Here is a 22,152-nt window from a genome sequence, read left to right as displayed (position 1 = left end):
TGGGAGGCAACATGAGGGGTAGAGACTGCAGCAGGGTTGGCCAGCTCCTTGCAGATTTTAAAGAGTTTGGCCGAGTTGTTAGATGCCGCAGAGACAGGAGCTTGAATGTGGACTCTCTTCTTGGTGAGGACAGAGAGTCGGTATTGCCTTTGTAGCAGGCGACAGGCCAGTTTGTCAGAGGAGGAACAGGAAGTCCTCCATTTCCTCTCAGCTGCCTTACACTTGTGTTTAAGTGTAGCTAAGTCAGAGTCATACCAGGAATTGCACTTGGCTTTGGACTTCAAACGGATCCTCAAGATGGGCAAGAACATCAAGCGTATCAGAAATTGAAGAGTAGAGCAGAGACAGGGCTGTATTAGGATGAGAGACAGCTAAAGGTGGAGGGGGGGGAAGAGAAAGTGGCAGCAAAAGCCTCAACTGACACACGCTTCATGGGCCCGGATGTACGAGAAGGTAGGTGGCAGTGTTGTGGTAGGCTTGGCTTGGGGGGAAGAGAGGGAGAGATGTGATTAGAGGAGGGAGTGATCGCTCCAGGAGAGAGGAGTGGTCAGAGGGATGGAGAGGGGGAGGTCAGAGGAGATCAAGACATTGAGTGTGTGCCCTGCAGAGTGAGTCGGGCCAGACGGCAGGATGGACAGGGACAGGGAGAGGGAGTCGCAGAGGTCAGAGAAGAGTACAGAGGAGGAGCAAGGAGAGTCTAAATGTATATTTAGATCACCGAGGATGAGGAGTTGAGTGGTAGAGGCCAGGAGGAAGGAGAAGAGGTCTGCCCACTCAGAGAGAAATGAGGTGATTTGACCAGGAGGCCGGTAGATGGTAACCACAGTAAGAGCATGGGTAGGCGAGAGAGAAAGCCTACAGACAAGGTATTCAAAAGAGAAGTAGGTCTGAGTGGGAATGATAGAGGCAGGAATCCACTCAGGAAAGATCAGGGCTACCCCCCCCCCCACCGGACCGGGAGGATCTGGTTGCTGAGAGGATCTTGTAGCCATTAGGGAGGAGAGTGTCAAAGCTCGTAACAGAGCTGGCCGTGAACCATGTCTCAGTAAGACCAAGGACATCAAGGTCTAGTTCTTCAAGGAGGTGACAGATGTCAGAGGAGTGTTTGACGGCAGAGCGAGAGTTGAGAGTGGCAATATGAAGAAGGTTGCCAGCCTTAAAGACCTTCCGGGGAGGGGTGCAGATCAGAGGTACGCCCTGCGGAGGAGAAAGAGCCCTAGGAGGGGCAGAGGAGGAGGAGGAGAGAGAGGGCAAGGTAGCCAAGAGGGGAGAGGAGGGGACAGCAGGAAATGAGAGGAAATTGATGAGGCGAGGGAAGCGCCTATCAAAGAGGAGGAGATTGACCTGAGGGTCTTGGACCATGACAGTGCCATTTAGGTAGACATTAATGATGACTTTAGAGGTGTCGAAGGAAGCCATGAGAACTTCCCAGCTAGTGCCACCATTAATGGGAGAGGAGGAGATAGGGCAGAGCACAGAGACCATATGAGGAGTCCATAGATCTGGCGAAGGAACGACAAAGAGGATGTCGGTAAGGGTCTGTCTGGCGGAAGCATTGGAGTAGGTGTTGGCGATAGGAAGACCAGGATTAGAGGCCAAGATATCCTCTTTGAACTTCTTCCTACCAGACTTAGTGAGAAGGGAAGGATAGTCAATGGAGAAGCAGTTGGAGAAGATAGGAGAAACAGAAAGCGCCATTGGGGTGGAAGTAAGGAGAGGATGGAGATACTGGGGGGCTAAGGGAGGTAGGTGTGAGACAAAAGAGAGTGGTGAGGTCACTGGGCTGGCAAGTTACAGAGAAGAAACAGCAAAATACAGAGAATTTTGCACTGGGCAGCAAGATATGACTTTTTAGCACAAAGCAGAAACAGCAAGATTTGACTTTTAAGAGCAAAGCAAAAACAGCAACATTGCGATTCTCAAGTTACTCAGATCAGTGGGCCCAGCTTTGATTCAATTTTTAGCCATATATTGTAGAGGGCTATAAACAAGTGCATGTTACAAGAGTTTGTGCAATATACCCAGAATGACATTTCACAGATGGTTTGGGGATTATGTACAAATTCACCAAGGTGTAATACTGTTGTACTAGTTAATGTCGGGCATTCCGTTAAAAGATGTTTGGCTGTCTCCAAGGATTCAGATGACTTACAAAGGCGACAAACTCGCTCTTGGACAGGAATGTTTTCCCTGACTCCCAGATTCCTCAGAGTGGGTAGTTGTTCCAATCTGAACAAGGTGATGAAACGTCTGAGTCTTTTAGTAGGACAAAGAGTCAAATACGCTTGGGGCTTCATGTAGGTGTATAATCAGTATTTGATAAATTGATAGCTCTTTAAAGTACTCAGATGTGCAAAGTTCTCAAGCCAGTCCCAAAGGTCCACCTTTTTCCCAAGTGCATTTTGAACTTCCTTATTATAGGCTAACCCTCTGTGTGTCCAACCTATGTCAGCAAGACATTTTGTCATAGATTTAAATAGGGGTGAAGTAGTATGTTTTTTAACCACTTCCTGGTGTATCACAGACAATAAGGGATTTGTACAACACCTGGTCATCTTGAGGTAGAACCCGGCCCTCCTTTTGAGTACAATTGCTTTTAGTGATGGAAGACCCAGTTCAAGTCTTATCAAGGCCATTGGTACTCCTGGGGACAACCCCAATATCCAACGCCAAAACTTACCTTCCATCACTTGTAGCCAAGTTAAATCAAAAGAGAGGAGGGCCTCAAGGCCGTAAGTGATCATAGGTGCAAACACTTGAATGTATAGGTGTCGTGTCCCCCAGAGCGTGAAACCAACCTGCTTGTTTGAAAATGCAGAAATCAGTGCAGTAACTTGCGCAGCCCGGATTTTGCATCCTTGTCTGCAGTAACGGTAATCACCGTTAGGCTCAATTTCTACTCCGAGGTAAAGATAGGAGGGTGCGTAAGGTATATTGGTTTTACCCACCATCAAGCTACCTCGGAATGCTCTTTTCCTAGTGAATCTGAGCACTTTGGTCTTGTCTAGATTGATAGTCAGACCATTAGAACTAGCGTATTCCCATAAAGTGGTAGCGGAGCGCCGAAGCCCACTAATGGTGTTATCAAATACTCCCAAGTCGTCGGCATACGCTAGTACTGCGCAGGGCGCCTCACCAATTTTCGGCGGACAGTTGTCTACTTCAGCTAGTACTGCCGGGATGTCATATACATAAAGGTTGTAGTTAAGGGGTGCGGTGACACATCCCTGTTTTACCCCCCTATTTTGATCACTTTTTTGGTCATATTGCCTTCTTGATTTAATCTGAGTTGGGCCGTAGTGTTCTGATGCAGGAGTCTCAGATAATACAAGAGACCTACCGGGCATCCCATTGATTCAAGTTTCAGCCACAATCTATCTCTGGTGATGGAATCAAAGGCAACCTTAAAGTCAATGTATAAGGCATACAAAGGAGGCTGCCCCTTATTAAGCGCCCGTGTGCGAAATATGTCCATCACCATGAGATTGTGAGAGGTAGAGAAGTCCCGCCGAAATCCACACTGGAATTTGCTGAGTATGTTGACCTCATCTACCCATTTCTGCACTTCACTTAGCAGCAATGAAGCAAAAGGTTTTCCTGTTATGTCCAACATAATGTGAAGCCTATAGTTATTGGGATCAGCACGGTTGCCCTTTTTAAAAATAGGGATGAGGATTGCTGTTTGCCAGGAATGGGGGATTCTCCTCTGCGCTAAGATCTTTTCAAAGAGTAAAGAGAATAAATCTGCCCAAAATTCAGGGGGCCTCATTACGACCCTGGCGGAGTGGGTCTACGCCAGCGTTATTCGCGGCGGACCCGTCCGCCCTACTACGAGTTCCCGTAGCGCCATGGAGCCGTTTTCCGCCTGGTTTTTCCGGGCGGAGAAATCCATGGCGCTACGGGACCTTGTTGTTAATTACGCCACCGTATTTTACGGTGGCGTAATTAACGCCTTCCCCACTCCCATTATACCCTATGGGGCAAAAATGGGAATGGGGAAGGGTAAAATGGGGAATGGGGATTTACCGCCCCGCCAAGGTCGGAATGGGGCGGGAAATCCGCCAACCCCCATGGCGCTATTGGCAGCTTTCCGCCGTGCTCCATGGTGCATTTTGCACCGCGATTTCCGCCAGGGTCGTAATGAGGGCCAGGGTAATTCTTAATTACTACATTAGCCAGCCCATGGGGGCCGGGGGTTCTCGAGGATTTAAGGGCTTTTATTTTATACAGAATGACCGCAGAGGATACTTCAAAAGGTGGACAAATAGGGGCCTTATACAGGGATGTGATAAGAGACTCAGTCTCCCCTGAGTTACGTCCTTCTAGAAATTTTATCCAAACCTCCTCGCTAATGGGGTTGGCTAGTTGGCCTTTACCATTCTCCCTAGTCTTGTTTAAGAGTGACCAAATACTGCGAGAGTTCCTAGAGAAGATAGTCTGTACTAGACTTTGGTAGGCACTATTTCTATCTGCCATTTTTATATTCTTAATGATGGTTCTATATCTATTTTTAGCTTTTCTTACTCTCTCGCAGTAAAGGACTGCGGGTAAATCCATGGTCTTAATGTTACGAATTTTAGCTCTCAGCCCTCTCTTAGCATCTCTGATTCCTTTATTGTAGGGAGGACTAACGCCCTCTGTTCTTAACATGTAACCCATTTTAGCCGCGGCATGTTTGCCCGAAAATGCCAGAATCCATTCTTCAATGGCATTAATGGTCATGAGGTTGAAATCCAGTAAGCTAGCAGAGAAAGTGGGTTTGAGGGCTTCCGTAGCCGATCTAATATTCTTTTCTGACCAGACAATATTTGACCCTGCGCTATTGGTGTTAATTCTGGCAATATTCAGTGTGGCAGTGGCATAACTTGGTAGTCGGAGAAAACATTGGAGTATTGCATGGTCACTCCAGTTGTTATTAATCACTTTCATATCAGCAACTTTCGAGTGCATCTCAGAGCACATGAATATGTAGTCCAAAGTGCTGGAAACTGTCCCATTTGTCCAAGTATGTTTCCCCGGCCTATCACCAGGCATACGTCCGTTAATCATCACAAGGTCCCAAGAAGCGAACAATTGTAACCAACCTAGCCCCTCGGCCTCCCTTTTCTCGTGGACCATTAGGCATGTTGTACTAAGATTGTAGTAAGATTAGAGTTAGACGATATATGTCCCTCACCTGTCATGTGGCAGTTAAAGTCCCCCATAACAACTACTGCTGCATTACCATGTTTCATTGTCCAAGATGACGGTAAATCCTGTAATGCTTCTTGTAAGGATTCTCTAACAACTGCTCCTGGTGGATTGTAAAGGTTAACAAGGAGGAACCTAAAAGAACAGCTTTCCTCTCCGTACTCCACCTCTACTGCCATGAGGTAATCCTCTGAATTACAATGAATCCTTCAAGATACCACTGTGCTGACCACCCCCGTGAGTAAACCCCCAAAGGGGCGGCTCCTAGTACCCCGTTTTGCAAATGATTGATACACAACAAATCCCTCCAATGACATCCATTGCCCAGGTCTCTTGGAGACAAATACAGCTGTGTTTAGTCAAAAGGTCAACGGAACCCTCCGATCTCAGCAGATGGGCAAAGCCTCTGCAGTTCCAAGTAAGAAATGAAAAGGCTCAATGGTTGTGTAAAACTCCCGGGGGGGATTCCATCAGCCATTTTAGTACTTGCTGTACTTCAGCGAGTTCAGGATTTTTCACTTCGGCTGGCTTAAGACCATTAGATACGGGGACTGGAGTTGCAGTTTCATCTGGGACAATGTTAGGGTCAATCTCGTACAGATCCACGTCGATATCAACGTCGACTGTCCTCTTTGTATTTCCTAATCAGCCGTGCTGTCGACAGAAAAGTGCAATGTAGGGCAGAGACGTTGGGTTTGGGACCTTTCAGAGGTTCAACAAACAAGAAGTCATCGGATTTCAATACTCGGAGTTGGGGAATGCAATAAAGTCTGACTAATAGCTCAGATCGCGCAAGCCAAGTGTTTTTGCCGCTCTGATATAAGTTCTTAATAAGACGGATGCGATTCTCGTTGATGTCTTTAGGAACGTTCTCAGGTGCAGGCAACGCAGGCACCGGTGTGTTTCCCTCATCTGCAAATGCTGATGGTTGCTTAGGGCGTACTGGCGAGCTAAGTTCAAGTCCCAGACCCAAGTCTTCCAAACGGACCTCGTCTACGACCGGACAGATAGATTTCTCTTCCGGAACTAGACAACTAGTATGGAGTCCTTTGGTCGTTGACGCCCGTGCTGCCGCTCTAGCTAGTCTTTTCTTGGCTTTTTTTGAACGTGTGTCCAGCCCTATCCGTGGCACAATAATAGAGGGTGAGGCACATGTTTTAGATTTTTTGTTTTTGAGCACCTTCTTCGCCAGTCTACGCTGCTTCCGTGAGAAGAAAACGTAGGGGCAATGTTCCATCTAAAGGTCACCTACATTCTCCTGGGGTGCATCATAGGCTCTGGCGCTGATGATGGGTTCTGATGGCTTAACTTCAGCTTCTTCCATATTATCCTGGTCTTCACTTCCTTCCACTGTGTGTAAGGCGTCGGATAGATTAGCTTCTGCCTCTTCACGGAGATGATCCTTCTGATCTAGTGCCATAGTGAGGGTGTTAGTGTTTGTCAAGATACGACCTGACATTTGCAGTAAGATCTTAAGCGCAAATTGTAGAGCAGCAACTGATGATTGAAGCTCAGCAATTTCAGTTGAGCCGGGGTACTGACAATCAATATCATCGTCCCTTTGTCTGGTACATCCTCCATAGATGCCATTGCTAAATTAGGGGAAGCAGACACTCGTCCTCTGCTTCCAATGGAGTTTTGTAGGCCAGGAAGAGTACTCATGTTGCTTACATTATGGGTAAGTGTGCCACATACTACTGTCAGTGGTGTTTGTGACGACATCCCTCTCTGAATATTTAAGCACAGGTCTAGAAGGGAATTGTTATCAATATCGTCAAAATTGGTAGTATTCAGTGAGATGTTGCCACTGGGGCCTGGAACTACAGTTTACTCAATTGTGGTTGAGTTTATTTCCGGAGGTGGATTCACTGGAAAAAACTCAGTGATAGCACCTTGGTCCACCGGCTTGGAATACTTCGCATTCTTCTTGGGTTTAACACCCTTCGTATAAGTCTCCCTGTTCTCCTTAATGGGTTGGGTCTTGATTTTCCGTAGGTTATAGTTCGAGTGGAAGGACCTTTTCCCCTGCTGCATGTCAGCGGAAGATACAAATCGAAGTCCGCCAAAGTTCTCTAGTCAGAGAGAAGGAAACTCTCCAATACTGATTTGGTGATGAGTGCAAGGGTTATAGAGAGAAAGTTGTTGTTCCCTTTGACCCCGAGGAGGTAGAGGGGGATAAGCCACAATCCTCAGGGGTTGTCCAAGCAATTCCTCTCACCCGGGGACCATAAGGTTGATCGGAAGTCGATGTATCAGGGCGCCCTGGATCAAAGGCCTAAGCCTGCAGTCTCCTGGACGTATATCCTTGAGGCCAGATTAGAAATAAAAGGCAGCAGTATCCAGCCTACTCTAATGCAGCAGGATGGTACAATAATGCTGGTGCTGAGCCCTGCACTCTTCCCACACAAGCCGGAGCTAATGAGGGTTACAGACAACAAAGGGTCAATAGGAAGCTGGGATTTTCGACAATGTAAAGTGTTATCTGACTTAACACTGTATTTGTGCTGCGCTAAAATAATAATGCACAGAACCAATGAGCCACAATGGGCTCAGAGTGGAAGCCAGAAAAAGTGAAAAGCAGGCCAGCAAGTGTCACTTCCGGCTCTCCACTCACCTCATCTCCAAGACTACGGCAAACGGACCCAGTACTGTGAGAATCGGCTGGAAAAAGCACTCCCGTGACCCGCCGTAGTCTCCCAGCTGGCCCAAAGCGAGGGCCACGCTTTGTTGTTCTGCCGTCGCACCGAAGCCGTGCGTGGAGTCACACAGTCACACATATCAGGTCCTCAGGCGCAGTCCACAGTCCCACCTGTGCCTCCCCCGAGTGGCACCGCGTGGCACCGCTCTGCTCCAGCAACAGCTCCCGTGGGTACAGGGCGCAGAGAGACGCAGAGGGACACGCCGGTTCTGGGCTGCTGCGACGAGGCCGCATTTGGTCCGTTAGAGGAGAGGACCTTGCGCCGTGAGTACGAGCATAGAGTGTAGAGAGCCGCGTCAAGCCGCACCTCAATACAGCGTGTACGGGACTACGTTGTGTGAGGCCACCTCCGACAAGGATCTCATATAGTCTTATGAGGAAGGGGGATGTGTAGTGTGGGACTTGCATTGCCATATGCAATGCAAGCCATGGAATGTTGTATAGTGTTGGAACCCTGGGTTCCCTCAGGGTTCCATGGATGACAGTTAGTGATTCAGGATGGGAGACACTACTAAGAGGAGGATGTCACCTATGCTCTCCCCCTTCTTATAACTTATACCCTGAAACATCAATAATGTACTTATACATGTTGTACCTGCTGGCTCCTGTGTCTTACCTGCATTCTGTGTCTTCCTCCTGATGCAGCACACTACAGATAAAACAAGTTTTATAAGAGCATTTGTAACTTTTGCGTTCAAAGTTCACATTGCTGCTCAAGTATTTCTGCAAGAAAGCACAACTTTTTCTCCACTCACTTCTGTTCGTCATCTGGATTGCAGCGTATTTTGCTATTCTCTGGAACCTAGTTCTTCTATAAATAATATGTTAATATTTTCAACATCTTCAATTTTGTTAATACCATAACCGATAGGATTTGTGAAATAAATCCCCTTTTTTGGATGCCCTGAGCAGCAATGTAATGTAGTTCTTTTGCAACCTTATATCTGCATGATGTGGACACGGGTATATCGCCAATTAAGTGACACCATATGCAGACATCACGTTTTTATAGATTTAAATATTTGGGCGTGAACTAGTTTGTGTGTACATTTTTTATACTATAGGTTCTGAAAAGAGTAATTTTCAAATGTAATTCATATTTCATATATGCACTAGCCAGAAAAGGACTGCTACTGAACTTTGATAATTACGTTTCAATTTTGGCAGGTTCAATATAGTCCGTATAGGCGCTTCAAGCATAAGGCCGCTAAGCCTGCATAGGCTAAGGGCGCAGCGTTGTGCGATGCAGGACCGCAGGAGACGCTAGCTGATTGATAGGTAGCATGTTGCACTACGCCCATGCAGCGTATCCTTTAAGAGCCAAGGATCGGACCCTCTGGGGCAAAGTCTGCGTAGGTTAAAGGCGCAGTATTGTGCGACGCAGGTGTTTGGCGACGAAGGGGAGTGCAAGCATGCAGGGCTGCCGTCGACCAGCAGCCACCATAAGGTAGGAAAGGTGCAGGCGTGAAGCATAGCAATTACTGCACCCACTAAACTGCCCTACCTCGCGTTTACTCAATCAACGTTTTTTCCACTCCTGGGTAGCCATACTTGTGTTTTTTGTTTCGCTATTGTTTCTTTGCATTTCTCATGCATTTTTCTGCATATTCCCTCTAGGTGAGATGTTCCTGCGTGTGCCTGTCACACTGGTTATGTTTGTGTCCTCTAGACCTTTTTCCTCTCTAGGTCATGACTGAGCCCGGTTGGCTCACCATTGTTCTGCTCACTACTGTTGCTTTACTTTGCTTTACTTTATTCAATTTATAACAAGCTGTAATGCGTGTGTGAAAATGAGCTAAAAAACATTCACTTTCATAACCGCAATGGAAGTATATGTTTCTGTAAACTCACTTAAGCAGACATGAGCTCTGCCGCAGTTGCATTATTGCAATGTTTATGTTTGGAAGCAGATGAGTTCATCTAGAGGGATAGTTAACGCATTGTTCGATCAAGGATGCGCCAAGAAGGGAGTCAGAGCTATGCAGGTGAAGTGATGAGGGGTGCTGGGAGCAAGCACGCAGAAGACGAGCTGGGTTTTTCCACTATTAACTGGATTGTTCCACTCTGTGCCCCCATGCTTGTTGGCTGTCCTTCGGCCAGGGACGGTTTGGCAACCTATGGTGGCCGGGGAATTTTCCCCATAAGAGAAGGGTATCCAGGTAGTCATTTTTTCAGAATTGGAACCCCGGGTGAGGAAGTCCCGCTGAGAGGGAGGACACTCCGCTCCAGACCCTGTTAGAATGCGTGATCTCTCTCTGCCCACCTGCCTTGGGACTGGGTAGTGTTGTAGTGGCCGAGATGAAGTTCTCTTCCTCAACTACTCTAACGGTGAAGTACTTTCTTTAGTTTTCTTGATGTATGTGTTTATGTACCAACAACCTCATTCATTTACAGTGTTTGGTGTATGTCTCTATATGTTGTATGAATAAAGGGCCCGTAAAGAGCCAATTATATTCTAACTCTTGGTCACTAAGTGTGGGTTATTGCCTCCCTTAGTCCAAGAACTTTTGGTCTATGTGGTCTGGGAAGTGACCTCTACGGTGACTATACGCGGCGCAGAAGCAAAACACGCTTAACCAAGGACCCTGAGGTTTACAGGTGCACAAAAAGGAGACATGCATAAACACATATACACAAGTCTTATGTCCTGGGGAAGAAGAGGAGGCAGTCATCTACAATGAACCAGGGTCAACAATTCGATTTGTCATTAGAAGAATATCAGCGTTTTCGCATTATTCTGAAAGCTGCTGTGCAATGCATTTCTCTAAGATCAAGTGGAAGGGCATTCCATGCCCTAGGTGCAGACTTTGCCAATGCACAATTCATGGCGTTACTAGATTTACAGGCCGGCGTCTTCAATTGATGGGTGTTATTAGATCTGAGAGATCTTCTCATTGTTGTACTGCCCTCTGTTGACTTGTATCCATCTGTGCTCTGCTGTTGCTTTCTGTCTCCCTCTGTTCCCTCTACCCCTTCCCTAGACCTCTCCCTGTTTTTTCTGTGTGGCGTAGCTCTGTGCTGTGCATCCTTTTCTCTCCTGTTCTCCCCTGTGCTCTCCTTCCTTAATGCACCCTCTATGGTGCTCTCAATTTCCTCCATCTTCTCTAACTGCTATTCTATCTGATATCCTCGCCCCTCTCACTAAGTCTGGAAGGAAGAAGCTCAATAAGGACACCCTGGTCTCCAACCCAGGCCTCCCATCGCTGATACCCTGAGAGAGATCGCATAAAAAAATTGATGACTGGGGCAGAAAATTGTTTACCTCTGGCAATTCGGCACTGCATTCATTAAATGTGTGAAGCACTCTGGCACAGTATCCTACTGCCTTTGAAGTACAGCCAGCAAACATGGGGAGCATTTATCGCCTGCCTTACAATGACCCTTCCAGCACTTCATATGCAGTGGCAAGGAAATGTCAAATCTCCTTTTGTAAACTGGTCCGGTTACAGCTGACTGTGCAGTGAGGTCCATGGTATCTGGCACCATAATCTGTCACCAAATGTGCAGACCTCAAATTAACACAAGACATCCAGGCAAAATTACTGGCCATGCTGTTTGAAAGCCACAATCTTTCTGGAAGTTGGGAGGATGCAAGCCAGAAAAGGTTACAATCTTTCAGGGCTACTGCCTAGTCCTTTGCACCTCGTCTTTTGCATCAGAAAAGGGCTACCAAGGCCCCTACTCATTCCTACGGAGAGGCAAAGGCTCTTGTTAAGACCAAAGGCAGCAACAATAAACTGCAAGGCATGTTTGGCCCTTTAGAGGTACCAGAAAGAGCCAATCATGGATCTCAACGCCTTCCAGCACACTGGCCACAAAACCTCTATTGAGAATTCTCGCAAGTGTATCAGGCTGTTTTACAGCCACTGGAAAGCGAAAAGATCAAAAGACTTCTGGGCCTTCCCGATCCAGCCCTATGGCAACCGCTTCCCCTTTCCTCAAAAGAAATCCTCAACCCGTGTGCTTTACCAATGCACCCTGCTGTATCGCTCTTCTTGGAAGAAATCCCTCAGTGACTGCTCAGTGGAGCTTGTACCATCTGCAGGGTTGGGAAAGCCTTTCCCTTTTATTAAATGTGTTCAGCAGCAGTTCATGGCATCATCCAAGTTGCAGATCATTAAAACAAGCAAAATGCTCTGTTATTAGCTGCTCCTCGGTCTGATAAATACCCACCTGCTTTGGTCTGCTTACTCCCAAATGTTTGCTCTTTGGTATTTATCTTTATTGTGCATTCCTTTGAATGTTTGCCTGTTACTGTATCTCTTCTTAAGTTAACTGGGCCCTTTTTTAGTTTTAGCTATTAGGTGGCGCTGTAAGTGTTGCCGATATGCCGAATCTGTTGGCATTGCAAGTGAAATAGAAGGGAACACTACCCGTTCATGGCACATGGCCCTGCTAGTTCTTAGGGCCACACCCACTCACTGCCTGCCTCTCCTTGACAATCCCCCGCCCAGATCTCTTTCAGCTCCATTCAGGGCCCTCCATTCTGGCAAACTACCATCCTATCTCTATCACTCCTTTCCTGGGCAAACTCCTGGAGAAGTTGTCTATCTCTCAGCTGACCCTCCACACTGAATCTATTGGTTACTTCCACAACCATCAATCTGGCTTCAGAGCATCCAGAGGCACGGAAACTGTTCTTCTGAACACCGGTGAAGACCTGCTCTCAAATCTTGACACTAACACCACCTCTGTCCTCATACTCCTTGATCTTTCATCTACCTTTGACACGGTTCACCACAACATCCTGATTGCACGCCTCCGTGACACCCTGGGAATCACAGGTCACGCCCTGTCGTGGTTAACCTCCTTTCTCTCCGACTTCCCATACCAGGTGGAACTTGGAGCCTTCCTCTCTACTATTGCTCTTTCAACCTGTGACGTTCCCCAAGGATCTAACCTGTCCCTCTGGTTGTTCAATGTTTATATGGCTGCCCTGGCACGTGTGATTGACACTTTCACCTATAAAATCCGGTGTTGTGTGGATGACACACAACTATCGTTCAGGCTACCCTCAGCTGCCTCCTCCTCCTCGCTCATATCTGACTGTCTGTACGCTATTCAGTCATGGTGTGCTGCAAACTACATCTGCCTCACTGCCAGCAAGACTGAGATTGTTTGCATTGGGAACCCTGCACCCGCCTTCCCACTCACTCTGGCCGGCCCTGATACGCTCACCTGGTATCCAGAGGGACGCCCTTATGCCCTGGTTGCCGGATTCACCCTGGACGTTCCCAATTCTGGACGATGCCTTCTGTGGCGGTCGGGCCTGAAAACACAGGAGGGCTGGGCTTAAGAACAGACTTTGTTTCCTTCCACCAGACCCCTGGACTCGATCCGATGGCCCACTCCTCACCTTGTTATGATGTCTGGTGTGCTCTCCATCCTGCCTTCTGTGCAGGGGCGCGTAGTCTTCTGCGGGTTGAAGCGACCGAGTTAACTTCACTGGTGCTAACCCATTCAAGTGTCTTTAAGGAGGTAAGTCTGGTTATAGCAGTCTTTAAATGTCCTTGCTTTCCTTTCTTGCTAATAATGTCTTTTCTTGTTTGTTTCCCCTTAGGTGCACAGAGATTCGGTGGGTGTGCTACTTGGATCAGGCTCCTGCCAGGATGATGGATGCAGAAGCGTATGATGGATGGTAGGTTAAGCGCGAAGTGCGGCGCGCTAATGTCTTTTCTTGCTAACCTGTATTCTTTATTCCTTTTCAGGTTGCGATGGTCTTTCTGGGCGTGTGAAGATTTCCGGAGCAGAACTCGTCAAGAAATGCCCAGCCAGGTGAGGATTTTGTGATTACTGCCGTGAATGCCGTGAGTAACCTGTTTAACGTTGTCCTTCTTTCTCTCTCCCTCCAGGTGCTTTGTTCCGGTGCAAGCGTGATGTCCTGATGACTGCCAACTGGATGGAAGACCGTGGACAGCAGGAAACGACGGATGGAAAGTTGCAGGTAAGCAGAGACTGCTAATGATGTTCTTTTGTCTCCTCTGCAGGTCCACTATTCAAGGATCGCCGGGAGCTGGTATCTGAACCCGATGAGCGTCACGCTGCTGGCTGCAGAATAACGCGAAGCACGTTCTGTAGCTTGGGTGCGGTTTATATAGCCCTCTGTAAAATAGTCCAGGTAAAGTAGTCCAGGCTAACACACCCTAAAACACTGCACCGCACAGTCTGGTTCCTAGGAATTAGACTGTATGGGTGCCTCCATGTTGGCTGCAGGCCTTCACAGGAAAAGTAGTCCCTTCAAGGTAAAGTCCCAATCTGAACATGAGCCTGGCGCCGAATGCGGAAGGACTGACTCCAGGAGAGTCTATGATGACAATGCAAGGCCTTTGGGGCCCCAAATGAGCCCTGAGTCCTGACCCTACCTGGCATGTGACCATGCCAGTGGGGTTCTGGGTCACGGGTTGTGACAGGCCCCCCTTGGTCCTGAGCCCGCACCCACCGGCGAGGCCAAAAACCTTGTGGTCATCTTCAAATCCACTCTCTCCTTTCCCTCCCACATTTCGGACATCTCTAAAAAGTCCAACCATCAGCTTCACCTCCTCAGAGGCACTTTACCTTTTCTCACTTTCCCCCAGCGTCTCACCGTTTCCAGAGCCCTGGTTCTCTCTAGGCTAGACTAATGCAACAGAATCTTTCTCAACCTCCCTGCTTCCGCTCTGCGCCCTCTACAACTCATCCAGAACAGAATCACAAGACTTATCCTGGCCTCAAGCCCAGGGACTCGATTTTGCCAGCGCTGAATTCCCTCCACTGGCTCCCCGTGGCTGCAAGGATCAAGTTCAAGACCCTCTGCATTATCCACAAGGCTTTCTGAGGCCTGGGACCTACCTATTTGCAACGATGCTTACCTAAATACTGTCCCTCCTGAGCCCTCAGCTCATCTAACTTCAACCATCTGCGAGTGAGCGCCGCCTGGTGTACCTCAGAGTCTCACAGGTCCCAGGTACCCCTGCCAGTCCTCTTTCACTTGCCGCTGGGCCTTACACTCACCTCATTATCACTGCACTTATAATGACCCAAGTGAGTGGCATCTCTCTGCACTTACCCCAGTCTCCACCGACTGGGTGCACTAGGACCCCCCCTAGTACCTGTCTCCCCTGCACCCACTCTTCTGTAACCGTCTTTGCACTTGCACGTTCCGATTGCACCATGCCTAAAGATCATCTGTCTATTCCCCTGTCTTCACTCCCTGCATGGTTATGCCTTATTTTGCACTTGGAAAAACTGCAGAAATGTTGTCAGACCTATTTGCTATTATCCCCATTGTTAACTGTACTATATGCACTTACTCTGCCTGTGCAGACTGTTATTGTTTCAGAATTCCAAGAGCTCTGAACGACTGTTGTTTTTCCCCATGCTCCCTCCCTCCTTGAGCGCTTTGAAACACTTGCCTGTGTATAGGCGCTTTATGAATAAACATTACCATTACCAGCTAGCTTTGTGCTTTTAAGAGCTTTCCATTGTGATTTCTAAGCAGTCTTTTCAAAGGTAAAGTTTTAAATGCAGCTGTAAAGCCAGGTCCTGCTGTAGTAAAAGTGTCTTTAAAATGAGAGCTTCAGATACTTTATTTATAAGACATATGCGTGTCCTTGCACCTGTTCCTTGCACTGAATTACAGCTGACATTGAGATTGTTTAAGTGTTTTTCATTGTTTGAAATCCCTAAGGCTGTCCCCCTATATATCGCTCTCTCTCTGTCTCTCTCTCACTCTCATTTCCTTTGGGTTCCCTCCCTAGCCCAGGTGTCAGTAGCCCCGGATTAGTACTGTTGATCGGAAACCCCTAATGTCTGGTCAGTAGCTAAGGCCAGTTTGGGGATAGAAACCCTAGTGTGACAATCACAGTCAGCGGCTGTGACACTTCAAAAGAAAATCATGACGGCTCAGAAACGATCCTGCCATGATTTGCACCTGCCTCCTGCTCCTGTTTTAAAAAGAATAGGGGGGGGCTCATTTCTAGACATTTAAAAGGATATCCCGTTTGTGAAATCAGGATACTCTTTTAAATGTCAAGAAATGCCCCCTTTATTTGTGCAAATGAGCAAAGCAGGAAAAATAACAAGTGAATGAGCGACTTAGCACTTCAAAAAGACACTTTTCACATTTCATGAATCAGGGGTCATGTCGGCAGTGCAAAGTCACTTTGAACCGTGCAAAATATTCCATGGATCAGGCTCAAACTATTTCAAGGTAGAATTGCATTTCAGAACCATAGAAAATGGCCATGATTTTATGAATGTTAAATAACAGGGATGTTTGCATGTATTGTTTTTATTGTATCCTATATCTATGTTATGATTTTTTATATTGGTTATATAGTTTTGCTGTTCTATATTGTATTAGTGGTATGTGCCTTGGTGGGAAATTATCCTGAAATAACACTGCCTCTGCTGATGATTGATGGCCTGATACCCCTTTGATGTTTGAGCATCTAATGTGATTTCTTTATTTAACAGGCTATCATGTTTGTAAAATGATGCAACTACAAGTTTAGTCCTGCACTTCTTAGTCCCTTCATTGGCAAAGGATTATGTATAGACATATTTTCAGAGGGGAGAGTTGAGGTAAAGGGGAAAGGTCAGCATGAAGTTGCCCTAAAGTTATTATCTGAAGCCTTTAGACTTGACAATATGAAACTGAGCAAACAGTGTGTGTTCATAATATTATGAACACTGGAGCTATTCGTGTGCCTGATAACTGTGCTATTCAGTACACGCTTGTTGAAACATACATACATTTGAAAGGGATTTGTTCTGAAATGGTAATGTTTTTGTTTAAACAGCTGCAGTTGAGGCGTGTGTACTTCATGGATTGCGAAGGAGAGCTGCCGGATTCCTTCGCAGTAATAAAATCGCTGCTCTGTTCATGAAGGTGGGGAAGAGTTTTCCTCTGGCAGAGGAGCTTTGTAAAAAGGTCCAAGAACTAGAGCAACTGTTGGAGAACAGGTAAGCCTTCATTTTACTAAAATAGTCTTGGTATTAGTCCACACATTAATACTTTAGCCCCACGTATAATGGAAATGAATTCACACGTGTGAGAACTAATGTCTGGTTTATGTGCAAAGTACACTAATATTTGTGATGAGGGAGTCGCTGTCCTCAAAGGTTTTTTTGTTCTGATAAATAGGGACACCAATACCGTTTCTGCTGAATTTCTGCTGTACATGCCACCAATTCTTCAAAGTGTATAGGTTGAGGATGCGTGGTATAACCGATTTATAATCTCTTGCTACTCACCCCACAGATACCACCAGGTTTTTGATTTAAGATCTTCAAGATCATATTCTTTAGATCTACTGGGCCATGGGTTTAAAGAATACAAAATATCCAATAAACACTATACTTTACAGAGAAAGCTTGTTATGCTTCTTTGAGAATCAGAGCATGATACTGTAATTAAGGAGAAGAAATGGTGCCTGTAGAATAAAACTAATGGAAAGTGTAAAGGTTATTCATTCAGTAAGAAACAAAAAAAAAAACAAAAATGGTACTTTTATGGAGATTTTTCAAAGACCCCTGGTGAGCGGTGTGAAACCATCTATCCTAAAGGTATGCAGGGTTCCAACCAAAAGATAGGAAAATCTATGCCAGAGAAGTAAGGTCTAACTCAAAGTAGGTAGAAAAGCGGGTGAATAGGTATGGTTACTCCCAAATTGGCACCCCAAAAAGTAGACTGAAAACATGGACGTTTTAAGTGAGAAGTAGTTCAAATAAGTATTAAGGGGTAAACATAATACAGAATGAATGGATAAAAACAGAAAAAGGGTCAAGGCCAGAACCTTCCTAGTGCGAAGCTAAAGGTCTGACTATTATTACCTTTAGGTAAACTCAGTACCAATAAGTGTGACAAATCTTTAGATATCATCACTTCTCCACGAGGGGGAGCCCCTTCCCATGAGCAGTGAGGCCGCTACCTGACAGTACAGTCCCCCTGTGAGTGGTACTCTGCAGGTATCTGGCATGCCAGGATGGCTGGAGGAACACCATAAAGGCTGAAGGGTGATGGGTCTGGGACACACACCCAATAACAAATAGCCTCCTGGGCCATCTTCTTCGCGGCACTACCTTGCAGCGTAGTGAACCAGGTCTGCCAAAGCGAGAAGAAGAGAAAAGCCAAGTTTGGAACCTGCACACAAGAACGAAGGAAGCCTTAAACCATCTTCTTTGTGGCAGTACCTGGCAGGATAGTGACCCAGGTCTGCTAGAGCAGGAAAGAGAAGAAAGGCCAAGGTAAGGTAGACATTCCCCCTGTTGTTGTGAACTGTGAGATTAAGAATACGAGAGGCCAGAGGAAGGAAGTTATTCCCAATGGTGTTGTGTTCTGTGTAAAATGGAATAAGAAAGGCCAGTGGAAGGGAGACATTATTCCTAGTTTTGTGAACTGTGAAACTAAAGCCAAGAAAGGCCAGGGGAAGGGAGATAGTCCCCCTGGCGTTGTAAACTGTAAAAGTAAAAGCCCAGAGAGTGTGAGGACAAAGCCCAGGAAGACCAGGGGATGGGAGTCATTCCCCATGTATTGTGAAATTGTGGAACCAAGAGGACAGAGTCCAGTGGAAGGGAGTCATTCCCCTGGCTTTGTGTTTAGACAACTGGAGAAGGGAGGCATTCTCCAGTAACCCAATAGTGAAGAGGCTACTATGGGCAATAAGGAACGTTGATGTTTGAACTGGAACTGTTTATTTGGAATTATAATTGATAACTTTACTACCTTTTGTCATTACAACCTGGAACTTTATTTTGTGTCTTGGAAAGGGATTGAGGTCTGGGGAAGTGAGTAGTTCCTTCATGTAACGATCACACCTAACCACTGGAACTGTGATCCACTGTCCAGAAGAAGGGAGCCCTTCTTCTGGACCAAGAAGATGCTTGATCTATGTGATTTATTTCGCAAAAACAAATACAGCGGACGAATATACCAATATTATTTACTCTCACTTTTCAACGCACTTATATGCGAGGGGAGACCCCCTGCAACCTCCCTACTCCCCTTATAATATGTACTAACCCAACCTACCCTCATATAAATGCGTTGAAATGTGCATTTCGAAATACTGCATCTTCGGCCACAGTATTTTTGGCCGCAAAATAATGGGGTGATACTAAAGATCCACTACCTCTTTAGTTTAGTTTTAAGTGTTGGGGACAGAAGTAGGGTTTTGACACAGGATGGTGGACTTTGATTTACACAGACATCTTGACGGTACCTTTAGTATTTTAGTTGAGGTAGGGACACCCCTCTTAGAGTTAAGGAAAGTTAGATTTTCTCTTTATTTTCATTAGTAATAAAGGTTTATGCCAACAACCATGCCACATGTGTGTCAGTCTCCTCCTCCCGCACCCTTACAACAGGCTACAGTAAGGACAATGCAACCTCCCTGCTGTTGTCTCGCCAATGGTTTCATTCCAATTCACACAAACATCAATACGTAGAAAAACAAATAAGAATGACTATTCTAGATAATAGGATAATAAACTCTTCAATGTAGTCAAATTGATGTTGATTGTTTGATTTAAAGATGCAAACCATTTCTTTGACTAAAATAATTCACTTAGATTCTCTCTGAAACCATTGACAAATAATGACATCAGATTTGTTTTATATATAACAAAGGGTTCTCTGCTTGTATGCCACACTGTATAAATTTAAATATTGTGGTTGATGACTTTTAAATCATTGATTATAATTTGAAATAAAATGACGTATTCAGATGAAAACAGCCTGCTTCTTGTCCCAGATTGTGGGGTTTGATTGTTGCATTGGAGAGTAGTAAATTAGTGTCATTCTTCAGCCAAAAAAATACTTAGAAAATAAACATCGTCCATCGAAGGATCTCATTACAGGGATTACAAGAAAATGTCATATATTGGCATTTGTGTTTGTGATTACGACTGTGTAATGTATTTTACTGTTGTCTACGGATACCTTTTACTGCCCACCCCTTAGCCTTACACTGCAAGACTCCTTACTGGGCACTCCGACCCCTCAGTTTAAGATATTTAACATTACATGACTGTGAATGCCTCATTGGGTAAAAGATATCAATGACCACAGGACTGATTGCAGAATTTCCCAATATCCTCACGGTGTACTAATCTAGTTTGTTTTCTCTCTTCCATCCTCCTTGCTATTCTTTGAACATATGATCATTGTTTTCTATTGAACTGAAATTTTATTCAATGATTATATAACTCATTTATTTTCTTGATTTATATGGAATATTAATGATGGTACAATAGCATATGTTTCGCATATTTTAAATTCTATATTGGATCTGTGCTATATTTATGACCCTCAGCCTTGAAAAAGAACTGTTTAGGTCGAAACATGCGTTGGCTGTATAGAGCTGGAACTTCTTGTTAACCCAGTGTTTTTCTTCTGCTTATCTTTGTTGTTGATGACCTGAGTGCCTTGAGACCTTAGGGTGAGAGTTGTGCTATACAAGAAACCATTTAATTAGTTAGTTACTTTGATTGCATTCAGTATTGGTATTGGGAAACTGCGACCACTAGATTTCTCGAGGTTGAAGCGTGGAATAGCAAGGCAATTGGTTTGAGCACTTCTTAGAGGTCTCGCAGATGTTTGTGGTGTGAATCTGCTGGCTAGGTAGCTAGGGGCTTGGTTGGTGAGGCTTTTGTGAGTGAGTGCAATTGCTTTAAAAGAGATTCTTTGGGAGACTGAAAGCCATCGAAGACTACGTCTGGTGTCAGAAATATGGAGGTTCCTGGGCAAGTTCAGAGCAGCTCTGATAGCATTGTTCCAAATGATTTGTAACTTTTTAATGTTACATTGGTTGGTGCCCAGGTAGAGGACATTACAATAGTCAATTTTGGATAGGACCAAGGTCCTGTCTAGTGTAGTGCAGTTGGATGAAGATAGGAAGGGATGGCATGCTGTGATAAGCTTGCATGTGTAAGAGGCAGCCGATGATACTGCATTGGTTTGCCTCGCTAGTGAAAGGGTAGAGTCGATATAGATTCCAAGTGTTTTAGTGTCTTTAGCCACTTTAATGGGGTTACCATCAATAGTGAAAGATTTAAACGATGCGTCTAGTTTACTGAGTCTTTGGTGGGAGCCAAGGATGAGAAGCTCAGTCTTTTCGTCATTTAAACACAGTTCGTGTTGGTCCATCCAGGCCTGGATGAATTGATAAATGGCGTTAATGGCTAGAGAGTCGGCTTTGTGGTCGTCTGTGAGAAGGATAAGTATCTGGGTGTCATCGGCTTAGTTTGTATAAGTGACACACAGATAATCCAAAATGTCAAAAAGGGCTTTAGTAAACACATTGTAGAGTGTCGGTGACACGCATTATCCTTGAGGGACTCCACAAGTGACTGGTGAAGGCTCAGCGGTGGCGGTGGGGGAAAAGACCCTCATGGATCTATTAGCAAGGAAGGAAGTAATCCAGGCTGTGGCTTTGTCCGAAAAGTGGGCTGCGGTTTTGAGGTGGCGGCATAGGATTTGGTGATTTACTAAATCGAAAGCCGCGGAGAGATCTAAGAGAAGTAAAAGAGCCAGTTTACCCTTGTCTCTTAGGTCTTCAATCTGGGTTTTGAGGTCTAACAGAGCAGTTTCAGTTCCGTATCGTGGATGGAAGCCCGATTGCCTCAGTCCCAGGAGTTTATTAGTTTCCAGGTAATCTTGGATCTGTAAGTAAGCAGCACGATCCAGACTTTTTAAGAGGAAAGGGACCGTGGTGATCGGTCTGTAATTAGTGGGTATATTAGCATCCAGAGTGGGTTTTATGAGGAGAGGGATAACCCAGGCATCCTTAAGGTTGTCCGGGACAATCCCTGGGCTGAATGAGGAGTTTGAGTGTGGTGATAAAGGGCGCTAGGTTATGCGAGGCCTCTTTGATAATGGAGGCAGGGCATGAGTCACCCTGACAATTGGAAGGTTTAAGGTTATTAATAATGTGTTCAACTTCGATGATGGAGAGGGGGGCAAAGCTGAATGGTTTCACAGATTCAGGGTTGGCGTTAATGTTAACCAGGGGTGTATTATGGTACAGGCTTTCCTGCAGACTGATTTTTTTATCAGGAATTTTTGTTTGAAGGGTGGCGATTTTTCCAAGGATGGCCTTTTGAATGTTCGCACACCAAGTGTTGTCTTTGGGGCAGGTGTCAGGTGTAGTGACAGGGGATTCAAGTACCTTTAAGATTCTGAATAGCCACTTAGTGTTAGATTGGGCTGTTTCAATATGTTTATTGTATGTCTCTTTTTTAGTCTTGGAGTATGGCTTCTTTGTGATTTAGAGTAGCTACGGTAA

General features: G+C 45.7%; 1 protein-coding gene across 2 annotated transcripts in view; it reads left to right on the top strand.

Annotated features, from left to right (window-relative positions):
• The window catches only part of SGSM1 (small G protein signaling modulator 1), a 1,887,833-nt gene that overhangs the window by 692,029 nt on the left and 1,173,652 nt on the right, over positions 1 to 22,152 (top strand). For both annotated transcript variants that reach the window (XM_069619387.1, XM_069619388.1), the window contains exon 4: positions 16,669 to 16,831. In XM_069619387.1, the coding sequence (XP_069475488.1) occupies positions 16,669 to 16,831 (163 nt within the window). The remainder of the gene's footprint in view (positions 1 to 16,668; positions 16,832 to 22,152) is intronic.

The sequence above is a fragment of the Ambystoma mexicanum genome, chromosome 10 (genome assembly GCF_040938575.1).
Source record: "Ambystoma mexicanum isolate Mex_15411 chromosome 10, UKY_AmexF1_1, whole genome shotgun sequence".
NCBI classification, from domain to species: domain Eukaryota; kingdom Metazoa; phylum Chordata; class Amphibia; order Caudata; family Ambystomatidae; genus Ambystoma; species Ambystoma mexicanum.
The sequence above is the reverse complement of the archived record's forward strand: the minus strand, read 5'-3'. Positions and strand labels throughout refer to the sequence as shown.